Below are 25,213 nucleotides of genomic sequence, written 5' to 3'. Positions count from 1 at the left end.
TGATGTCGACTGCTGCATTTGTTGGACAAAGAATCGCCTTAGTACCGTTTTCTTTGGCTGTAAAATCACCTCTATAAACAAAATCTATTAAATCATCTACAGAAGCAACATGGAAACGGGAGGGTATTTCGATGAGATCCTCCGGTGCTATTGAAGCAGCCCGCTGATTGAGAATTGCATTCAATAGAGAACCTTCACCCAATTTCAATAACCAAGATGAAAAAGAGATACCACCTAGATCTTCATAAACTGCTGCCGCCATATCTGGTTGTCGTTGGACTCTCATATTTTGAGACAATTTCAATTTCGTGAAGGAATTCCATAGAAAACTGGATTTCAGACATTGTGCGATGACATCGATTCGATGGGCACCTAAAACAACAGGAAGAATTTGTCTGAAATCACCACCAAACAGAACGTATTTTCCTCCAAAAGGTTCAGCACGTCTATTGATATCCATTAAATATCTATGAACGGCCTCGACTGCGAATTTCGGCGTCATTGGTGCTTCATCCCAGATAATCAAAGCGACCTTGTCTCTGAAAAAAATCGACTGAGAGGATTGCAAGTCATAACCACAACTCGTTTCATCGGAAAGAGTGAGAGGTAATCTAAAGGACCTGTGAACAGTTGTACCTCCTTTCAAAATATTGGCCGCAATTCCTGTCCATGCAACTGCTGCTGTACTTTTATCTAGAACATCATTAACAACTGTAATCAGAGTATTATATAAAAAAGTCTTGCCTGTTCCGCCAGGACCGTCCAGGTAGAAAATGTTCTCGTTCGTTCGCTCTGCTATTTGTTAGGCAATGACATCATCGCCGAGTTCTTCATAAATCTCCAGAGGTATTAAAAATTTGGATTTTCTCGCACAGGCCTTCAATACCCTCAGGAACACCACTTTTTGGTCCTTATTTGATGATGAAATTTTATAAATCTCCCATGGATACTCCTCTTCTATTAAAGATGTTGTTGGCTCTTCAGTTCGTTCATCGGTATCGCTGGATTCGTTATCGTCTTCAGAAAGGCGAACTATTCCCAGATCAGCTAACGAAATACTTGGTCGACTTCGTGATATTATTTTGTTCAGGTCTTCTAAACATGCACTTACAGCGTCAGGAGTACTCATTCCATTATGTTTGAAGTCTGCCATCAAGGATTTCCTGAAGAGAAGCCACAATTTTTTTAATTGTGCTAATTCATCTTCTATGGCTATTGAACAAATCAAACTGAATAATTTGCGGAATTTTCTTGGATGGTGATGAAGTTCCGCTTTCCTCAGACACTTTTCATATTCGCTATCATTTCGTATAAGCCAATTTCGTTTTAGGCAAGTTTCTCTAAAAGTCTCACATCTGGAACCATCTTCTGTTGTCAACAGATCGTCAAAAGACGTAGCTCCTCTAATTTTCTTCAGGAGTATTCGTAAAAAGAATTTTTCGATGCGTGCCTCAGACGGACTTATCTCTACCATACATCCTATTTGTTTGCTAACCTGAGAGCGTTGGTACCATTTAGCATTTTTATTATTCCATACATAATGCTCAGGGATTTCGGCATATTTGTATTTTCTTGCGTTTACGTGTGATCTGTTCAACGTAAACCATGCCTCTAATTTGGAAGGTTTTTCAAGTCTTTGTTGGATTTGTCCGACATCATCATCTTCGTTGTAAATAATTTCCCTTTCTCTGGGTAAATGCACCGGCAAAACCAATACAGAATGGGAGCGACCATGCAATCTAAATTGGAACGTTCTCCACGTTGCCTCCATATCTACCACTGACATATCTGCTATCGATGTATTGTTGTATCTCATCGATGCGTTGACTCTGTCTTGTATTCGTGTTTTCCTCATCTACATAGAGAGTAATATTATCTGGCCCTTTATTGATATATTTATGCAGATATTTGATGGTTTGTAGGGAACCTACGGCTTCAAAGTTAATATGGCATTGATATTTGGCCAAAGCATAAGGATTATAAGGTACCACTCTCCGATTTGTGATGGGGCGGTTCCACTTAGCTACAAAAATCTCTCTGCCATCGGCAGGTCTTCTATATTCAGGTCTCTTATTACGACCAACAGATAATGAGGTCTCTTCTCTGAACGATTCAGGGTAATACTTGGTACATTTACCATCTGCCATACAGGGAGCTTCCGGATTGATGCGGCCACATGGAGGGTGCAGATGAAAATCCGCAACTCGCTGATAGAGTAGAGGTTGATTTTCTCTATCTGGAATATAGGCATTAATGATTCGGTCGACCATTTCAATTAGGGCTGCAACCGAAACCGAACCGAACTACCAATTCCGGCCGATTCGGCTGCTCGGCCGGAATTCCGGCCTAGGCCGAATTCCACTTCGATTCGGCCGAATTTTTCCAAGTGAGAATTAAAAGGAAAACAGGAGATAATTTTGATAATTTATTTGCATAATAAAAATAAAAAGTCTTCTAGAAATATGATATATCAATCATAAACATCACAGATTAAAAAATAAAAGTCTTCTAGAAAAGGAACGTAATTCATAATAATCACAGCTGAAAAAATAAAAAATACGAAAAGGATCATAACATAATTCATAATTAATAACATCAGGATGGAAACAAAAATATTTCTGATTCTATAGAGTAGTCAAATAAAACAACTAAAAATTTTCATGAATGAACACTATTTTTTCGGCCATTTCGGGATCCAACGAACTTCTCTTATCTTCGAAAATGTTCCTCATTTCTGAGAATAAGCGTTCGCTTGGAACATTTTTTCCAGGACATGAACGAAATTTCGGTACAAGTTTGAAAATATAAGGAAAGTTTTTATTCTGTGTCTTCCAAAATTCGTGAGGACACGAATTCCGATCTAAAATGGGTTTTTGGAGGTATTCACCAATTTCATCCGTGATGGATTTTTTAACATCACAGTTTTTGTTTTCTTTAGAGGAATTGGCAATGTCTTCAAAGCATTGCCATAAAGTTGAAGTCTCGTTACTTGCTTTCTTTTTTTATTAATGGTTCGTCAACTGAGTTATTCGTTTCCGAATCGCTTCCTCCAGTAAGTCTACTCATAGAAGTTATTTCCTTGATCACAATGGAAATAATTGATTTTTTTTCCGATTTGTTAAAAAACACATTTTTATATCTCGGGTCGATGAAGGTAGCTATGGAATAGTTTTTATTAAGAACTAGATTTTTGCAACGCTCCTCTAGTCCTTTTTCTAAAGCTTCTTTGAACGATCCTATTCCATATAAATCACCAGTTTGAGCAAGACATTTTCTTATGCACACAAGAGCTGGGATGATATCTGCAATTGTGGACTTTTCTGCACTTATAACATTAGTTACTTCTTCAAAAGGTTGAAGCAATTTTACTGTGGATTCTAAAAGGTCCCATTGGTTGTTTGTGAGGGAAGGACAAGAATTTTCCAAACAATATGAGGTGAGGGACCTCTTTATTCTTAAAAGCCTTTCCAACATGTAGTATGTTGAGTTCCAACGAGTAACCACGTCTTGAATGGCCTTGATTTCTCAATCAAATGAATATGAAACCATTTGATGTCTATATATAAGAGTCTGTCTTCTATCGATTTTATCAGTTCCAAACCGTGGTGGAAATTATTGCATCCACCGATATCTCTCAGATCCTCTTTTGCATATGAAAGACACATTCTTATTTGAAAATTTATTTCTTCTCTCATCAGTTCTTATTCACTTCACATTATATACCAAAAAGCAAAGCATCTGTTTGGCAAAAAATGTGATATTCGAATATGTCGGATTACCCTGACCATCTTTAACAGGCTAACTTTACGCAATAACTCTTCTACGTTAATTGGAATACACCTGCTTCTGTTTGAAGCAAGGTTCTATTTCTTTCCAACTTCATTTCTCTGTATTCATTACCGATTTCCTGAATGTTGTTCTGAACCATGTGAGGAAATTCGAGGGACATATTGGTGAGGGTATTGAAGTTTTCATTCACGGCTATCTAAGGATCTAAGAGCCTTTACTCCTTAAGAATGTAATTATCAAAAAGTTGTTTTTATTTTCAATTCAACACTCAATTCAGTCAAGAATGACGGGCATCTTGTGAGGAAATCCTTAATTATTTGATCATTCAGAATTGATGGTAAATGTCGTTGAACATTAACAACTAATTATTTTTAAGAAGCAAATGAGGAACTGAAGATCAAGGGTCTATATCTGAGTGGGACCTATTCAAATACTTTTTCTTTATGAAACAACTCATGATCGATAGTAGGAATTGGAACATTTCATCATGAAACCTGTGAGTTACTGGGTAATCTCCTTGAAAAATAACGTTAAATTTATTCACCATAGGTAGAATGAAATCTAGAAAATAGAAATAAATTTTACATGTATGTATTATCAGTTGTAATACCTCTAGGGCCTTGATAATACCGAGATAATTTTGTAAGAGAAGTGCTCAACGCGTCTAAAAAAGTTTTCAATTAAAAAATACCTATGCCGATTATGGATATGTGTATAGTATCTTATGGATGTATTTATAGTTATTCCATTGTAAACTGGAAAATTGTTATGAATTCATTACTTTCCTTTTTTCCTTGCCCTTTGGATGGAGAAAGTAATATTGAGGGTGTTGTGCTGAAAAATGTGGTAATCAAAATCTCAGGGGGGGGGGGCATTTCTCATACATAGATTCCATAGATGCCATAGATTCGAACTGTGTAAGATGCATAGAAACTATGCATCTATGAACGGAACAATTATCGCAGTGATATTTCGCTTCCTACAATGCAATTATCGTAGGTAATTGCACAAGTGCATCAAAATTACCGATAATTTTGCATGACAGCGTGTTGTCATAAAAACTGCATGAGTTCATTTTCATTTTTGGAGAAAGAGCCCGACACCGAAGGTGGAGGGCTCTTTCTCCAAAAATGAAAATGACCGAATGCAGTTTTTCAAAGAAAACACGCTGGAATGCGAAATTATCCGGTCATTTTGATGCACGAGTGTAATTCGGGGGAATATTTCCCGAATAAACTGTTACATCACTTGTCAAACTGATGTAGAATGGAATTGCCATAGATTCGAACTGTGTAAGATGCATAGAAACTATGCATCTATGAACAGAACAATTATCGCAGTGCAGTTTCGCTTCCTACAATGCAATTATCGCTGTAATTTTCGATAATTGTTCTCCAGATACATAGAATTTTTGACAGGAGGGAAATATTCGCTGTAATTTTCGATAATTGCATTCCATTCAAATATAATTTTTGACAGGAGGGAAATATTCATAAGTAATTGCACAAGTGCATCAAAATGACCGATAATTTCGCATGACAGCGTGTTGTCATAAAAACTGCATTTTTGGAGAAAATTTTCTCCAAAAATGAAAATGACCGAATGCAGTTTTTCAAAAAGAAAACACGCTGGAATGCGAAATTATCCGGTCATTTTGATGCACGAGTGTAATTCGGGGGAATATTTCCCGAATGAACTGTTCACTTGTCAAAGTGACATAGATTCCATAGATGCCATAGATTCGAACTGTGTAAGATTCATAAAAACTATGCATCTATGAACAGAACAATTATCGCAGTGCTATTTCGTTTCCTACAATGCAATTATCGCTGTAATTTTCAATAATTGCATTCCATTTACATAGAATTTTTGACAGGAGGGAAATATTCGCTGTAATTTTCGATAATTGTTCTCCATTTACATAGAATTTTGGACAGGAGGGAAATATTCGCTGTAATTTTCGATAATTGTCCTCCATATACATAGAATTTTTGACAGGAGGGAAATATTCGTAAGTAATATCATAAGGGCATCTAATTTTTCCGAAAAGAATCGAAAAAACACGTTGCTAAGTAATATTTTGACAAGAAGCATGAGTGCTGGTGCCAACAAAAATCCGAGTCGAAGACGAGGATTTTTGCACCTGCACGAATGCTTTTTGTCAAAAAATATTACTTTGCAATGTGTTTTTTTGATTTTTTTCACAGGAAAAATTAGATGCCCGAATGGTATTTGACAAGACTATTTCCTGAGTAACAGATTATTCTGCATGCATTATCTATGTATAGGTATTAATTTGAAAACTGAAAAACAGATACTCAATTTTATTTCATCCAAAATACTACAAATTTAATTATTTATGGTACAATTAATAAATAAATTGCAATTTTGGTACACGGTAGGGGTATTGTTTGAAACTTTTGTTGATTCATTGAAGATGTGGGGTGTAGGTACATCAATAATGTAATCTGTTGAGTGAGAAGCGGGAGGAGTGACTGCAGGATCTTCTGTTTTCTGCTTTTTAGCTGGAGGTTCTGAGGCGTCACTTCTAAGGGTGTTTATGATGTTGGAGTAGTGCTCATTATCCATTTGCAGATAAGGTTTAATTAAGTTGGCTGAACTGTGGCCAGTAATTTTAATTAATTGTTGTTCACCTACCCCTGCTTTAGCTAAGTTACTGAATGCTGTCGACCGCATAGAGTGGTTTGTTATTTTTATTCCTTTTGTATTCGATCCTGCCTTCTCTGCCGCTTCTTTAGTCCATTTCGAAAGTTCATTTTTTCCCACTGGAGTGTCTTTGTACCATCCACTTGAAAGTTCTTTGTTCCATGATGGGTTAATCGTTAAGAATAATCTATCAGTTGTTATTCTAGATGAACGTTTAACCATCAGAATTTTAAATAGGCGGACTGGACAAAAAGGTGGGTTCTTCGTGTTAGGGACCAGCCATTTACTTTCGGCCATTTTTTTTCTCCACCCTGTGCCGTTTTATTGAAGAGGGGATTATATTCTACTCTTCCTAAAAAGTTGGATTTTTGAAAATCAGTTATTTAAAAAAATGTGTATTCTACCTGTTTTTATCCCAGAATTATCCACTTCCTCTTTAAAATAATGAACTTTGCAGTTTACTGCTTCTCCACCTCTCCAGGCAAGTTCCACTGAAGCGATATGGTAAAATTTCCGTTGGAGTCCTGCTGGAATGTTTTCATCCCATAATGAAACCATTGCATAATACTCATCCAATTTCAATGAAGCAGAGCTGCACTTCCTTTTATTTGCACACGTCTGCAAATTCCTTCTTTTCGCATTACGAGCTTCCCTACTAGACTTAAAGATAATGTCTTTAAATGGGTCAAAAATTATTTTCCACTTCACAAAATACATTTCTTGCATTTTTTTTGCAACAGTGTTCCACATTGTCTTCACAACTAGTTCTTTGTAATTTTCACCGTTTTCCTTCTTCATATTCCACGCCCAATCTTTCAGAATTAGGTTTAGTTCTTCTAAAGTTGTGTTTTCCATAAGCTCATAGTTCTTTGCTTTGCAGAATGTCATGAACTGTTTCCATATTGAAGTATGAGTTCTGAGGGTATTATACGGTATACTTTTCTCAATCGCCAGATCAATATTAGACAAAGAATCGCTTCCAAAGCGACTCATTTTCACGATATAAGCTGACTAACTAGCACTTGACAATAAAATCAGAAAAAATTGTTGAGCGTCGTTTTCTGGTGTCCTTGGAGATTATAATTACGTTTGTTTTCAAAGGTATTGTAATTTTTGGTGACAACAACTGTCAAGTTTTGCCACGGGTAAACGCGAATAAACTGCTGACAGGTCCTGCCAAACAGTTTTTCCACCTAGAAACCATTTGTAATTCAAAATTGCGCGTTTCTGATTGGTGCAAATTACGACGAGGGAAATAGTCGCTGTAATTTTCGAAAATTGTTCTCCATTTAAAATAAATAATAATAAACTGCTAATTTCCACAAAATTTATTGATGTTAAATGACGACAATTGTTTCACTACACTGTAGCTTTTTCAAGTCGGATGCTGAACTGAGTATTCCCAAATTATAACATTCGTTTAAATAGGTATTGATAACATAGTTGAGGAGAAAATGTGTTTTAAATGAGGTAATTAACATTATATTGGAGGGTGCCGCTGGTTATTCCAAGATTGTATAAAGATGTTAAGTAGCGGTGATCTATTTACATCTGTTTGTTCATTCAAAAGGACCTTCTTGGAATTATACCTGTTTATTTCTAGAGATTCTAAGAGTGTGAGTCTAGAACTCTTGTTTTCTGTATGGAGGATCTGGTAATTATTGTTGAACTCATGTCCGCATTCTTTCAGGTGGTTGGCGTATGTAGAATGGGTGGTGTTAGATGTGAAACTCTTCTGATGTTCATGGATTCTCTTTTTGAAAGATCTTCCGGTTTGGCCTATATAAACCATGTGACAATCCCCACATTTTAACTTGTAGACTCCAGATTTGTTATCTTTGTTTGTTCTATCTTTATTATTTCTGACGAAAGTTCCCAAATTATTGTCTGTCTGGAAGGATACTTTGAGATTGAATTTATCTTTGAAATACTTAGCAATACGCTCGGAAGTTCGATTAACGTAGGTTAAAGATATATACTTTTTGGTGTCATCTTTTATGGGGGAAGGGTACGCTAACAGCAAAGCATGTTTTATTTGTTCATTGAACAAGATCTTATCTATGATGGTAGGGTTATAACCGTTATTGATTGCTATTTGTTTGATTAAGTTTAATTCTGTGTTGAAATGATCGTGATTCATAGGTGTAGTTATTAGTCTATGGATCATAGAATTGTAAGCGGCCATCTTGTGGTTATTATTTATTTAAAATGAATTTCCATCAAGTGAAGACCGAATCAATCAAATATTTGTTCTCCATTTACTTAGAATTTTCGACAGGAGGGAAATATTCGTTATAAGTCTGGGTTGTTCAATCAATATTTTCTTCTTATCTTTTTGAAAATATCTTTCCACTTTTACAAGAGGAAATAAATACTGAGCGCAACAGGTAATTCACAACTAAGTCTATAAGTGATAAAAATATGAATCAATTTGGAAGCAAAACTCCAGATGAAATTTGTTCGAAAACGAGGAGCATCAACCACACACGTCCGTATTACAGAGTACATAATAAAGAAAAAAAAATGCATGTAGGTATCACATAGTTGTCAGTCCTTTCGTTAGGCTTGGGTCTAACCGAGTTGTGGGTTCTCCATATAGTACATGGTTGACACAGTTTCATCAATTTCGAGAAGTGTTGACCTGTCGTCTGCGGACGTGTGGTCTGGAGAGTAGTTCCAGTAAAATCCGGATGTATGGAGTGGACCATCGGCCAAAGTTTCTGATGGTATATATGGGGTGGAGAGATCCATATCGAGCCATTGAGTCGTAGGGCTGTACAATTGTGTTCTCAGATGAGAAGTGAATTGACCATATTCATCGTCGCCATATTGTTGTGCGACAATACCAACTACCCAGTGTTTCCAAAGGAGAATTTTGATAAATATTGTTCCAAACAAGTCTATCTGGCGTAGCAGCACGAAAAAGTACTCCGGGATTTACACATAAACCACACTTATAAACTAAATATTGTGGAAATAACTCATTGTATTTTTCACTGCCTTTTCTTCATCAGCCAGTCCAAGTTTCATCATCGATGATTGAAGAAAAGTTTGGCCAAATTCTTTTGATCAATTTATCATCAATTTCAACTCTTCTGTTGATTATTTCGTGAAAACGGCTGGATGTAATTCTTTCTTCTCTCTATATACCAGGCTGGACAATCACTCTGTAATCTAGTTTTTTTCTCTAGTAGTTTTGCATTTTTTAAGGAAATACTAACGTTTTCTATTGAATCAATATTGGGAATTCCATCAGTCAATAGGTTATTGATGTAAACATTAGTCCATTATATTTTTGTTAGAATAGCCAATATATCATTTTGCATTTCGTCTGTGGATGATCTACATAAATTGTTGACTGAAAGAGGATTGTATCCATTGTACCAAACATGGAGAAGTCATTTTTCATCATAAGAATTGCCAATTGTTGGATATCAGTATTTTGTACAGGATTCTTACAATGTTGTTCGAAAACTATTGTTCTTTTATCTATATTTTTTTTCGTCTTCTTATATTTATTATATGGATCCGGTTTTATAAAATTCAACATTTGAAAGGGCTGTGATGGGGGTGCCTTCTTGGAACCAGTTTCCCAAAGTCTTGGTTGTGAAGTTGAGGGGATATCTATTGGATCAACTATATTCGATTTTTCTTCTCTAACGTATTCAAGTAACTGTCATGGAAGTGCATAAATATGTCAACAACGACCTGAGACTCCTGAAATACAGGAGCAGGCACCTTTTAATACTTCTCCATGGCTTTTCAAGTGAACATTACACTTATATATAAGTTTTTTCATTGCCGCTTTCACCTGAGCTTTTATGACAAAATCATCGGCACTATAACTTAGCAAAACATTTTCAACTTCATTTGCCTTATACATGCGATAACCCAGTAAGTGATGTTTGACACTGCCTCTTCTCTTTGAATTTCAAAATATCATCTTCTTTATACGTTTTTGGAAAATCCAAAAGGTTGTTTGTCCACGGCCGATTAGCAAGGCTCATAACTATTACTTAGCATTAAAAATATAATTCAACTTATCAACTTATTCCCTCTCACCTGATATTTTTTCAGTTAATGAATTTGGAATGCATTTTACAAATATTCTCATTTAAACTTTCGCGGTCCTAAGAAATTAGCAACTTTCTTTATTCGATGTTGAGAACTCTGGGTAGTTGGTATTGTCGCACAACAATTTGGCGACGGTGAATATGGTCAATTGCATCGTATGCAAAAGGATGTTCATCTGGAAATGTTCGATTTATCGTATGGTGAATGTTCTCATTCTGATGTTGAGAGGAAGATTTTGGAAATATTGATCGGACTAAAGAGCATTGGGGTCTTTTGGGTGAGCAGTTGGCTAAAGTCGAAGAGTCTTTAAAGAATGCGGACTAAGTAGCCATTATCTTGCAGAGGCCTTAGAGCCAGTCTGAACCGGATAAATTGGTGAAAAACTTAACTTCAGATTCATCGTCGGTGAAAGAAGGGAGGCCAAGATTTTTTCCAAATTCATGGAAGGTATTATCTAGATCGGGGGTAGATTCTGGAGAGTAGAGGACGATTGCGGATTGTGGATGAGGAGTCGCTGGCTGCGATTGCTTTAATAATGGAGACAATTGGTCCAGGTATAGGGAAAGCTTCGGGAAAAAATTTTTGCGTAAATCTTTTGGTGGATCGGGATCCAACATTGATTGTTGTTTGAGCGCGAAATGTCTGAAGTAGAAAAACGACATGATGATACTTCCATGTAATATATGCCTATAAATGAATCGATTACCTTCTGTAATGCTGTAATAAGAAAATAAAAAATGGTTCTGTTCAAAATAGTTAGCTGAATAGTCTACGACAACCAAGACACCTAAAGCTTAAGCTTCAGCTTCTGCAACTAATACTTCAATTCAAGCTGCAAAAATGACACCTCCATTTTGTATGAGGTAACCTTTATTTCAAGCTGCAAAAAGCTCATCTCAATTTTTTATGTGATGCCTCTCAATTATTGGTAATAGTTTTGTTTCTGTTCTGTCAGAAACAATCACCATAAAGCACTTATGTGACTGCCTTTCAATTCCACCAAACACATGTCCATCTAGCCGTCTCTCTCGATGGAAGATCCCTGTGGAATAATTTAGATTCGTCTATATGCACCATTTTGGAAGTTCCATCATAGTTCAGTCCACCTATTGTCACATTATTATTCACTAAATGGTTTTCACACACTTCCCGACCAGTGGCGTACCCAGACTTAAGCCTTGGGTGGGGAGGTTGGGTAAAGAAAAAAAAATTGATTTTTCGTATCCGATGTCCTTTGAAATTCCAGACACTTCTTGAGATTTATTTTCAATTCGAGTAGTGGTTCGGAGCTTTTACTTCAGAATCTTATTAATTTTACCCGATTCCTTATGTTTATAGCCCGTAAGTTGATAATGATTATGCCGACGAAAGTAAGATCAGATCAAGCCCTTTGATTTGAGTGCTGGTTGATGAATTCGTTGATTAAATATTTACACAATCAAATCTCTGAGCGTTGTGACTCATAATGGATATTCATTCTGGGGGGGGGGGGTATATCTCCCCCTTACCTCCCCCCTTTTGTTACGCCTCTGTTCCCGACAGAAATTGAACCGACAGTCAATTACTGTGTGGTTCACTTTTATATCTACCTACCTCGCGATATTGTCTCCGTGTACCAACACCAATATTTTTTCAAAACTTAGTTTGCTCCTTTCGAAGTACGAGTTCTTTCTTATTATCACTGTTTTAATGACCACACATATCCATCCACTAATAGTTTTGATCTTTTGGTGCAACTCATTCTTATATTGCACTGATTACATACACACGAATTCTTTGTTGGTTTTCTTCGCGCACATCACTTTAGTGCTTGAATAGCACTAGCATATTCCAAAAAAATCTGTTTGAGACCAATTTTTTCACTACGAAATTGGTCTTCGGTCCTAATTGTCGATGGGTCTACAATTTCATTCAAATTGAATGGATTTTCTGTTGCGGCACCCTTTTTCCTCCTGCTAATGTAAATTCACTAAACGAGTTCACTATTCATATGAATATAAGTTCACTAAGTAATCGCTTTTACAACATTTTTGCAACACTTCACAATACCACACTACAACAAAATGTAATTAGTGTAATTTTCCGTTGAAACTGTTACAGTTGAATTCAAACTGAGTAATAATAGATAATTGATCGATCTTCAATGATGATCTCCTTCCTGGGTCGTCGTGACATGCACTAGGCGTTTGAATATTAATAAACGAGTCTTTATTGTTCAATGAAAATTGCGACTAATGGCACAAAAAAGCGTATATCACAGAGCTTATTTCCATTAATGTACCTAGCCTGCAGCCGATAAATATATACAGTACTGTTCAATGTTCAACATAATATATGGCGAATTAACCCTAGAACTACAACATAGATTTTACGTTACACTCACCACAACGTGGCGTCGTATAAGACTCCACAATAAAATGACTCATATCTTCTATGCCTGTAATTAAAGATGAATGATATGGAAAGATATTCAAAATATATTCATTTCCTTTTGTAAATCCATAAAAAAAGAACAACTTTCGATAACATTTCATAAAATATAAGAAAAATAAACTAAACCCCTAATTTTCTTCGTTATAAATTTCTATTGCAGTAAAATTCAACCAAACTTCAACAAAATAAAAAAAAACAATATTTCTCTATTATAAACATTATATGAAACCCTTCCAACGAAACTGAAAAGTAAAACTTATTTTTCATACTTCCGGGCCTAAAGTGACAACTTCACTCCCTTGTGACAGGAACTAAAGTGGCACATTTAATCCCTCCGGGATTAAATATTGACGAAACTCCCGGAACGATTAAATCACAAACAAACGAATTTAAGGGATATTTTATTGAAAAATATAATTAATTAGAATGGTAATTAACGTTAATATTCAAATTAATATTGTGACAGTTCGTCATATTGACCAGTCTTTCCTGGGTTAATGCACCAGGTAACTGACGAGTAACAGATAGGTCCTTTTCATATTGAACTGGTGTTTGTTTCGAAGATCCTGCGGAAACAGGAAGCGAGAATGAGGACTGTGACATAACTATAGTGGACGAATCGGCGACTTGACCAAATATTTTATCTGAAATTTTTTGTTTATTTTTAATAGACGATTCAATAAATCCCTCGGCCACGTTGGAGGATTTCCATCCTCCATGTCTCTTCAGCACGTCTATTGTTGCTCCCGAATCAGCTAACAAAGACGCAGATGTGCGTCTAAAACAATGTCCCGTATAAGACGTCGCATTTTCTAATTTCAAGAAAGCTGCTATTTGCCGTGGAAATGTACCAAACATGTTTTTTCCTACTACTCGCGTAGTACATTCTTTGTTGATGTATTGAACAAAAAATTTTGAATGAGGTGTCCCTGTCTTTCGCAATGCCACATATTTTCGAAATATCGCCACAAAACTGATGGCACTGTTTTCTGAATTTTTGATCACAAAATTTCGGTCAATTTTATTTTTGGTGTTTCTAATCGCAATTAGGAAGGAATCGCCCAAATCTCTCACATCGTCGATTTCTAAATCAACCAACTCTTTTCCACGACAAGCTCCCGCAACGCCCAAAATAAGTGCAACCTACAAAAAAATTGATTTCTTAAAATTTCTGAATATAAACAAATTTCCAAATTTACCTTAAGCATTAAATATTTATCATCCGGAGCCTCCCGTAAGAACTGATCTACCTGCTCAGACGTGAGAATTCTTGACTTCTTTGGCTTAAATCCCTCATTTCTTCTCTTCAAAAAAGCTAATAATTTTGGAAATTTACTTATATCAATATCTTCTCTAATGTTAATAACCGATTTCAGCATTGAGTAATGTGCCCAGAGAGTTGAGGCACAAACCGCTTTTGATTTATCATTGAAGTAGACTAACAGCGCATTTTCAGTAGGTTGTCTCACATTTTTTAAGCGTCACCACTTTTTAAAAGCATCGTACTGCTGCTCGTATAGTTTTCTAGATTTCGGTGGTAACAATTCTTCACCTACTTCGGCTGCACTTTTATCAATATCAGATACACCTTCTTCACTCATGATACTAATAATTATCAATAACAATGTTTCTTTACAATAACACTAGTAATGACAATGTTTCTAAATTATAATTGTCACAACGCAATGTTACCGGAAGTACGAAAAGTATCGTATATACCTTGCGACTGAAGTACATTTAATCCTTCAGGTAAATTATGGCCCTCCCTGCGGTCGGGCCATAAACTTTACCTTCAGGATTAAATGCACTACTTCAGTCCCGCGGTATATAATATACTATTTTTCTGTGACGGGAAAAAAATTTGACACAAGCAAAAAAAGATCATTGTTTGATTATCTCAACACACACTTGAAAACCGATATTTACGAGCAACAAAAGATCTCTTTTTTTAAGTAAAACAATCTTCAGGTGTTTGTTAATGTATAAAATAGAAAATCTTATAATGGTTTATTATTTAAGATGTCAAATAGTGCTTTATGTTATGAAAGCAGGAAACAACGTATTGTTGCTCTTTTAGTGAGGAAAATATAGCAATTGCTGAGATAAAAAAAGAGAAAATTTAAACAGAGAATTCATTATTTATAGGTAACTATAAATGTAGTGTTTTTGAAAAAGGGGCGGTTTGGCTTTCTCCTCCTTCTCTCTCTTCTCTTTCTCTTCTCTTTTCTTCCCTTTCTATTGTTTCTTCTCTCTCTTTCCCCCTTTCCTCTCTTTGTCCTCTCTCTTCTCTTCTGTCTTCTCCTTTTTCTTCTCTTCTTTCTCCTCTTTCTTCCCCTCTTCCACTTCCCTCTCTACCTCCTCTTTCTCTCATTTGTTCTTGACGAATAAGTTGTATTTGCATGTTTGCCTGAATTACAAAAAATATTTTTTTTATATTTTCAATTGAAATTTTTATTTCACGAAATTTTAGTTTCAAATCATTTTCAAGATTATGTATTTTCAAATAAATGTATTTTAATTCATGAAACAAATTGCCTATACTTATTTTGATGATGAATCCGTCTTCGAATTCGATTCTGGCTATCTGTACAGATAAATAATAAATCTCTTATGCGAGCGGCTACTAGAAGTTGTTGATGGAACTAAATTACTCTTTCAGAGTTTAGTACCTTAGTTTCTCCTCTATATACAGGGTGAGTCTTTGACTTGTACATATATTTTAACCGAAGATTCCTGAAGTCAAAAGAAACACTTTTTTCCTTTATAATTTTTTCCGATTCGGCCCGGTTACAAAGATACAGGCTGTTGAAAATCGATAAAAAAATGTGATTTTCAGCTATATCTCGTAAATGGTTCTATTGAAGGAAATGATTTTTGGAATATAGCTTTTCCTTGATGTGATACATCTTATCCGAACACAAGATTCCCTACACATCTTTCAGTTTCTTCATTATGAACATTACATCACATAAAAATACCAGAAATTCGAACAACCCAACTCTTAAAAATAATTTGAACGTTCATTGAACAATATTTGGCTAATTTGAAAAATAAAAGTATTCTTCATATTTTCTCCTACAAAGCGCCGTTTTCGAGTAACTTGATCTTAAAAAAAAAAATTATCTGTGAAATTCGAAAAATTGGGTACTTTGGCTAAATGCAATTCTGTTCTGTTGTGGAAAAAAATCCACAGAAATGAATATTTACTATGATGTCATGTCTCAGGTTTTAGAATTGAAGTACTAGCCAACTCAGTTTGAAAATGAAGTTATTTGAATAAGCTCACCTCAACTCCTCAATTTGATTACAAATTACAGCTCTGATAATAAGAAGATACTTCATTAAAATCAACATTCTTTTTGAAAAGTCCAGATTACCCATAAAGCCTATGTTTAAGAAAGTTTTCACAAAATAGTCCCATTATAATGAAAACCATCAATATCCCACTAAAGACTGCTGCTATCGAACAACACTATATTATTCTTCGGGCCATTCAAACTCACATCGAAACATACCACTAGGTACAAACTAGACAAATTTTCAATTGATTGATATTGAATACTTTTATTCTTTTGCTATTCCATAAATTCATCCTAGAGCATATGATTGATATACTTCCAAGAGTGTCATAATTGTTTTAATGTGAAAACAAATAGTTGAGTTGAAAGAAACAGGCAACAGAAATTGTGGATATTTATATTGAATATTTCTCATTTATTTTCAATGGCAAAATCAAGATGAATCATGTAGTAGGGTTGGCTATAATGTAGGAACATATTATAGTACAAATTTGATTACAAGTGGAGTTCAACATTTTCCATTGATTACAGAGCCATAAAACTTTATTTCCATATTTTCACACTGATGGCTTCAAAAATATTGATGCAGATCAATATTTTTATGAGATAGTTGGAACAAATCAAATGCTTCATTTCATAAAGGAATTGCTTTCTATCAGAATGCACACTTATTTATTTTGTATCCACACAATTATTTTGGAAATTGTTATTAAATTTCTTGAAAATATGTATGGAGCTTCAATATTCTGTTGGGTTTCTTCAAATCTTCCATGATTTCCATTTTATGCAAACATAATATCAAATATCATATCATAATAACAGTGTAAACAGGAAATGAAAATGAATATTTTAGGTTAGAACATAGATTATTCGAACTGCTGTGTTTAAATTTGCAACACTCGAAATTTGAGGTTCAAACTTAAAAGCACAGACTAATAGTCTGTGCTAGAATTTTCACAGATGAATATTATTCATTTGAGAATGTAAGGTTAAATCAGTTAAATGAAAATTCTTTTCCGAAATGAAATAAACAACGATATATTATAAATGCGATATAATAAATGAATGGATATGAATTATGAATATCAGAGCTGAGCCAATATGGGTAGTAGCGAGCTCAATTCGTTATGATTATCGAAAATGAAATAGAAAATCAAGAGAAAAATATTTAATCTTCATCGTCAATGAAATTGGGATAACTCATTTATTGTATTATAAATACTACTTTGTTCAACAAATGGAATGTTAAAAGTGAGTTTATGATGGTTTTTCCAATTTAGTAGCTTATTTCCAAGGTTGAAATGGTATATCTTATACTTGCAAAAACTTCAGTGTTCCGGTTTCCAGGGGTGAATTAGCTCATTATGAAAATTTAAAATGGCTGTATCTTTTTAAACGGGCCGAATCGGAAAAAATGGCAAATGAAAAAAGTGTTTCTTTTGACCTCAAGAATCTTCGGTTGAAATATATGTACAAGTCAAAGACTCACCCTGTATACTTACTCTATGCCACGTGTATCGCACTCATGTTTCGATTCTTCCACTGTTCCATTGGAGCCAGAGCGAATTTGAGATTTTCACTCTAAATCCCATGGTTCCGAGTGAATTTTCCAAACCTGTATACCTAACTCGTGAAAGATGAACGGGGTATGGCATAGACAAAGGGATTTGGGATGACCGTAACGCACTTTTTCGTGTTGCTGAATGAAATACATATCAGCATATCACGTCGGGGGGTAAGTAAACCTACATCTCTAGGGTAATAATAACCTAAAATTATGATTACCTAAATTTGACACTTCCCTCATTTCTTTCCAATATTGCTCATTGTGACCCTTTTTCCTTATTCTTAATGCTTATAGAATTCTTTAATGAAAGTAATTTCCTTTTTTTCTCTCTAACTTATTGAAATAACTCTTAGTAAATCAGTCCTAGTATAGTATCTCCAAGACTCCTATTGCCCCAGGACATAAATAGATAGATAATTTATTCGTCGATCACGCAATACAAGTGTCTTGACACGTCATAAAATTACAATTAAATAGAATTGAATTGTGAAAAATACAATACAAAGTCAATATGTTCAAATACAATATACAATACAATAAATATAATTGTACATATACACGTCAAATTTATTAACAACACATGAAAATTCATATTAAACAAATTAATTAACCAATAAGGCAGAGTTGAAATTCAATGCATAAAATACATCGTAGCTATACATATACAATGCATGATATTTCAAAAATTCAGTGAGCTTAGCTTTGAAAGCATTCAAAGATCTCCAAGATTTTGGCAACTTGTATAAAACTTTACGGCAAGATAGTTTGGACCACCATGTGACCTGCTCAATCTATAAAAGGTTTTACAAGGTTGTCTTTATTTCTCGTAAAATGAGAGTGCACACTGAAATGAGAAACCCAATCATTCATACTCTTACGCACATGCAGGAGACACTCAAGTACAAACATGTTAGGAAGCGTGAGGATACCCAGCCTACGAAAGGAATATTTTCAGTCATCTCTGTAACCAAGACCGTCCAAGACAGAGGTAGAGAGACTTCTCAGGACAAAAATGTCATTGGACAATTTAGTGGCCAACTGACAAACATGAGAAACCCATGTAAGCCTAGTGTCCTAGGATCAGGACTGACATTCAAATTACCGAGATTGGGTACATAGTCTCTTGAGGCTGAGCCCATATTCAGACTCTCTCAACCAGGGGCAATACTGGCTGGAAATTGATCTGTTTGAGAAGAAGAAGAAGGTAACCTAAAATTATTATAAGTAATTTTTTAATTCATATTACAAAAATCCGGACTAATATCCGGTTATATCAATTGAAATGAATATTTATGGTACAATTCTTACAATTATTCAAATTATCAAAGAAATTTGGAAACACGTTTTCTCGTTTCTTCTCGATGTGTATTACATTTTATGACTCCACAGATCCTTCATTTCTAACCAATGTTTCTGTCACTGTTGAAGCAGTGCAAGAGATCTCTGGCTGGGTCTTCTTGTATAAAATTTTATTCGCTACTTCCTTTTTATTGTTGAGGCTCTCAGCTACGTAATTTACCGCAATATTAGCGGATTTCCATCCACCATGTCGCTTGATGGCTAATAAATCAACTCCAGTATTTGCTTAATAATGTTTCCGACGTTCTTCTGTCCTGTATACATTTTGAAGTTCTCAAACTTTACTTGGAATTGACAGAATAGTAATTTACGTAACAAGTCCGTAAAATAGGGTTTTTTTGGAAGAATAGACGCTTACGCTCGTCATGTAAGTCAGTGAGACCAAAAAAAAAAAACCTTTTTCGGGCGTGTTGCGTACAATATTTTTTCGGCAACCGTGTAGAATAACAAGTCAATGAGACGACACATTTCTTTTATATACATTTTAATTCTTATTCAAATTAAACAGACGGAAAATACCACATATTAGCAGAAACATTCTAATTCTTATTTATATTGATATTTATATTAAAATTCGAGCAATTACTAATATTGAAAAGATTCAATTTGTTCCAAATGCCTGGTATATTTAAATTCCTTTTGTTGAAGCCAGAACAAGACGGCAAAATTTCCGTTTCACATCGATTGTTTTATTCTGATGATTTTTGAATTGTCTTGGCAATTTTAATTTTGTTTTCAATTGAATTATTCACAAAGTGAACAAACAACTTTGAGGCTGTCTTTGTGGGCTTTCACACTGACGTATCATGCGACATGCGACCTGCTGCCAGGAAGCAGGAAGCACTTCGCAAATTGCGACTCTCTAGTTTATTTTCAGACCAAAGTCGCAGAGTGCGACTTCATTTATCATCAGACCTCCGCTAATAAAATATTATTAACAAACTTACCTGTACAAAAATAAATCCCAGCTATTTGGTTCCAAGTCTTATCTTGTTCACTTCTGTTGCTGTATGTCTTTAAAGTGGGACCATAAAGACATTGGTACGACATTCTGAACAAAGGATATATTAAATTCCTCATCGTCCGGTAAACATTTCTTTCCAGAGATAACGAAAAAAACTCATTAATTTACAATAATTAATAACGCGCGATCTTTCACCAAACAAGTCTAACTACGTTTGAGGACATTGGTAATAACACTTGGCAAATAAGTAAATTATAGGACCCTTTTTATATTCAAATCGCACGTCGCATGTTGCCACGTAGCATTTTTGCGACGCCACGCCAATGTTAAACCTTGCATATACTCTACTACTAGTGTAAACTTCTCCTAAAATCTGACGGTTTCACCGGAATCACCCTGTATATGAGTTTTAAAATGAGTAGCATGCTTTCTGCTTCCTGGTAGCATGTCGCTCGTCGCTAGCTTCTTTGGTGTGAGAGCCCACGTTCGGATGTTCTCCCAACCACGAAGAAAAATCTTTGTTCGACAACCACTCCGATCTAAACTTCTGCTTGTAGGTTTTTTCTTATCTGCTAAACTAATTCTGGATTTTTTGGGACATGAAGGCCCAGCAATATTCTCGTCACAAGAACTCATTTTTCGAAAAATTTAAAAATTTCTAGAGGTAATGTAATACGATTAATCAATAACACTATAACGAATAATACGATAGAAATATACGATGCACTTATCGGACTATTTCAAGAATGAGTGAAAAACAAAATCGTCGCAACTTCACAATTGCTGGCCTATTGAGAATAAATAAATTCTTCAGGCTCTTGAGAGAGCCTATAATAACGATAACGATTCTTGTGATATATCTATAAGGCGCTCATATTGAGGAGAATTAGGAATAGCCCACTAAAGCATGTTGCTATGTTAAAAACTTTCCTTCCAAGACATATCTCTGCAGAACTGAAAATTGCAGTATATTTTGTCACCGTATTAGCATAGTATAAGGAAAGGATAGTAAGCCAGTGTAGTGCTTTTTTCGATTTTGTTGATGTTGAGCGCCATCTAGTTGTACTCACGTTTAACTCGAATTTTACTGTCAACAATTGGTCCGTAAAGTGGAGCCTTCTGAAAAAATTGGTGTTATTTTGAAGAACTAAATTATTTGAAATAGAGTGGTCAGAAGATTTCTATATTTTGATATTTTTTCTGCTCTGTAATGAGCATTTACGTCAGTGGCGTGTATTTGTGATAACTTAATAATAACATAAAAATTGTTGGCAATGTCATGCGACCCCTTTTCAACCACGCCACTGAATGAATTATCGTATTATTTCTGCGCCATCTATAACTCATGATTCAGTGCCATCTATTATCGAGTTACTTCTCCAAATCCAAATCCAACTACAGTAGCGACCCCTGGTGACTATTTCCTTGCCGTCAAACGGCGCTTGGCTTACTATCCTTTCCTTATACTATGGTATTAGTATCCCTACGGTAAACAGTAGATTGGGAACAATTACGCCAAACCTAACGTAATCACGGTTAAGTTGGAAACACTGAATTTCGGAGAATACATTAAAAAACTGCCGGACCAATCAGGAACTACTTTTTTATTTTTATCGGAAGTTGTACGAATGATCGTCACTTCCGAAAATCCGAACAAAACCGATTTTCCCGCCTCAGGGAGGGGGGTAAATACGATTTTGGGTGTATTTTCTAGATAATAGTATATTATTCAACGAGCGGTAATGTAGGTCATAACTCACGAAGATGAAGTTTGCAGCACGAGCCGAAGGCGAGTGCTGTAATTCATCAAGTGAGTTATGACCATTACCGCAAGTTGAATACTATACTTTATCTACGACTAACTAACAATAAATAGTAAGAAAAAAGTACAAATAAAGAACTTTATTAACAAATCTTATAGTCTCAATGCTATAAAAATTTCAGTTGTAATTAATTAACATGTTTATTTATTAATGAAATTGACAGTAAAGTTTGAACAACCATTAAACTGAATATGTGGGGCTGAATTTTGCAAGTTGATTGTTTCTGTTTCTGTTTGTTGCATATATTTTGTTGAGGTACTAACTGGTTGAGGTGTTATAGAACTGTATATTTTATTTGCAGTATCTGCCTTATTCTTTTCAGAATTATCAATATACCCCTCAGCCACAGTAGTTGATCGCCAACCGCCATGGCGTTTCAGTGCCGTTATATCTCCTCCAGCATCTATTAATAAAGTTGCCGACGAGCGGCGAAAACAATGCCCTGTATATAAATTACAGTCGGGTAATTTTAAAAACGTGGCAATGTCTTTCCCCATTGCTCCAAATTTATTAATTCCAATTCTATGTGAGTGGTATTTTCCATTTTGGAATTTAAGAAAAAATATCGTTTGCGATATATCAGTAGGACGAAGATTTAAATATTTCTTTACTATTGTATAAAAATTTCCCGTAACAGTGAATTTTCTGGCAATTTTTGTTTTTGTGTTTGGTACATTGACCATAAAAATAGATCCATGATCTTCTAAATCTGTTATTTGCATAGAGTGCAATTCTGCTGCACGACAAGCACCCATAATGCCCATTATTAAAGCAACCTAAAAAAAATATCATTGACTAGATGGTGAAAACGATTGAATTATTGTAAGATATACTACCTTTGTCGCCAGATATTTCTCATCGGGAGCTTCGTTTATGAAATTATTAAGTTGTTCTGGCGTAAAAGTTTTTGCCTTTTTTGCTACCTGTTTTTCTGATTGTCGTTTGAGAAACGCACGTAATTTTGAATAATTCTTTATATTGATTGAATTATTTAAGTCCAGTGTGCTTCTTATCATGGAGTAGAAATTCCATAAAGACGATGGTTTATATTTTGTGCTAAGTTCACTAAAATACGCCAAAAGAACATTCTCTGTAAATGACTTGATGTTCTTATTGCTACACCAATCTTGAAAATTTTTGTATACAGTTTTATATTTGTTCTGGGATTTTTCTGGCAATAAACTGCGGTTTGGGGGGTATTTTCTAGATAAATATTCATAACTTTTTCGTTTGAAATAGTACCGTGTTCTGCTTTCAGTATGTAGTAAACAGAAGAAAACTGAATCAAATTGCATAATATCTTATGTTAGTGATGAGTGTATTATCTTTGTTTGCTTACTCTACTATAAATAAAATCACAAATGAAAATTATCCAATTGATTCTTTTTTTATATTGGAAATCCATTGCCCGTTAACAAAAAAATCATCATTATTTGATGTTATAGTGTTTTTTTTAACATTTCTGAACATCCTACCTACCTAAAACATCAAATAATGATGATTTTTTTGTTAACGGGCAATGGATTTCCAATATAAAAAAAGAATCAATTGGATAATTTTCATTTGTGATTTTATTTATAGTAGAGTAAGCAAACAAAGATAATACACTCATCACTAACATGAAAAACAGAACGTAGAGGTACCTACCTAATAGCAACAAATAAATAATACAAAAATTCATGAACATTGCATAATATCTTACAGATTAAACTGTTCAAATTGCTGTCTAAAGTAGTAAAAAGTGGTAGATCCTCTAAAATGAATCCTCTAAATTCATATTTAAGATGGCGAATGATTTTTCTACTGCTATCATAACGAAATTATTTTGATCGGTACTTCGGATGAACGAATTTATAGAGAAATTCATAATAGCATCGGTCAACCACTCTTTACCGGATAAAGTTTCGTAATCATAAATCAATATGTCATTGTAAATTAAATGTTGATATCTACCCACTACGTAATTCCCAAACGTGGGGCATTTTTTATAGTATTCTGGATCTCTCATGAGTCCATTTGGAAATCTTTTTCGCTCATTTATTTCATGATTCTTTTCTTTTGAATTTTTTAGGGTTTTTTTTTAATTCGATCACCTCAAAATTACTGGTCGGCAGTTTCAGTTTTTTCTTCCATTTTTCTTCTTGCAGATATATAGAGTGCTCACTCCATCTATAATTTTTTTTTCTAGTGCAGCGAGCTTTCGGAATATTTAGAATAAACTCTTTGTGTAGAGCTAATGTTTTTTCTTTCTAATATTCCGAATAACTCTGCTGCATTTTTAATTGAATTATCCCTCCATGATTATATTTTTAGTTACGGAGAACCAGTTTTCAACTAATGCGTTGCTGAGGCGTTTAATTGGATTTGGTAATGATAACCCACTCCACGAGGGCAAGTAAGCAAAGTACTTTTTTAGACACACGTCATTTAAGAATTTTGGATTATAGTAGGGGTTGCTTTCATGACCTTTTCGTGATATTGTTTCCGTATCAATTGACTGACAAATTTGCGAAAAGTGTTCAAAAAATGGACTACTTTTATAAATTTTCCCCTCATCCCTACTTTTTCTTTCTTTTGGAAGAGGGCAATTTTCATTTTCTAATTCCGTTATACATTCATGATTCAAGGAGGTTGTCATAAGTCTAATCATTGCCGTTTTTACAGAATCATTAGAGTATTCGGATTTCACAAGTATGACAAAATCCCCGAACCATGAGCAAATAACATCAAACTCGTTCATGTTGAAGGGAGATGCTATCAATTCTTTGATGAATTCTTGACTCGCAGAATTACTGAAATGATTTTTGACGTCATTACTAATAATTTTGAAAAATGAGAACAACAAATATGTAGCTATCTCAAATTTCCTGTTCTGTTCTCCAGCAGAATACATTATTAATTATTTTTCCGAAACGTCGGCGAACTAACAGAGTATCATTTTGCTGTTTCTCTGATCCTACACCACCAATCTATAGTGAAATAAAATTTTTGGATCACCACTTCAGATCTAATAAATATACCATTTTTTGCTTGGACCCTACTTTTGGCTCGGAGTGTACTTGTGGATGTGGATAACTTCACACCGGTAGCGTCTGTTGGTTTTCGGAGTTTTCTATACAGTTTTTAATCGTGGTACCATGTGCAATGAGGGTTGTATCGTCTGCAAATTGCAGAATATATGCTTGTTTGTTAATATGGCATTCTGATTCTTGATTGTGATTGTATAAGGGAGAGGGAG

At 34.8% G+C, this 25,213-nt stretch overlaps 2 protein-coding genes across 2 annotated transcripts in view; one reads left to right on the top strand and one right to left on the bottom strand.

Moving 5' to 3' along the window:
* The window catches only part of LOC123670873, a 221,384-nt gene that overhangs the window by 106,098 nt on the left and 90,073 nt on the right, over positions 1-25,213 (top strand). The window lies entirely within an intron of this gene.
* On the bottom strand, positions 13,381-14,435 carry LOC123673648. Its single transcript, XM_045608241.1, has 2 exons — positions 14,163-14,435; positions 13,381-14,106 (listed from the first exon to the last, which is right to left on the bottom strand). The coding sequence occupies exons 1-2, from the start codon at positions 14,340-14,342 to the stop codon at positions 13,381-13,383; spliced, it is 906 nt and encodes a 301-aa protein (XP_045464197.1). The 5' UTR covers positions 14,343-14,435.

Source organism: Harmonia axyridis, chromosome 1 (genome assembly GCF_914767665.1).
Source record: "Harmonia axyridis chromosome 1, icHarAxyr1.1, whole genome shotgun sequence".
In the NCBI taxonomy this organism is placed as follows: domain Eukaryota; kingdom Metazoa; phylum Arthropoda; class Insecta; order Coleoptera; family Coccinellidae; genus Harmonia; species Harmonia axyridis.
The sequence above is the reverse complement of the archived record's forward strand: the minus strand, read 5'-3'. Positions and strand labels throughout refer to the sequence as shown.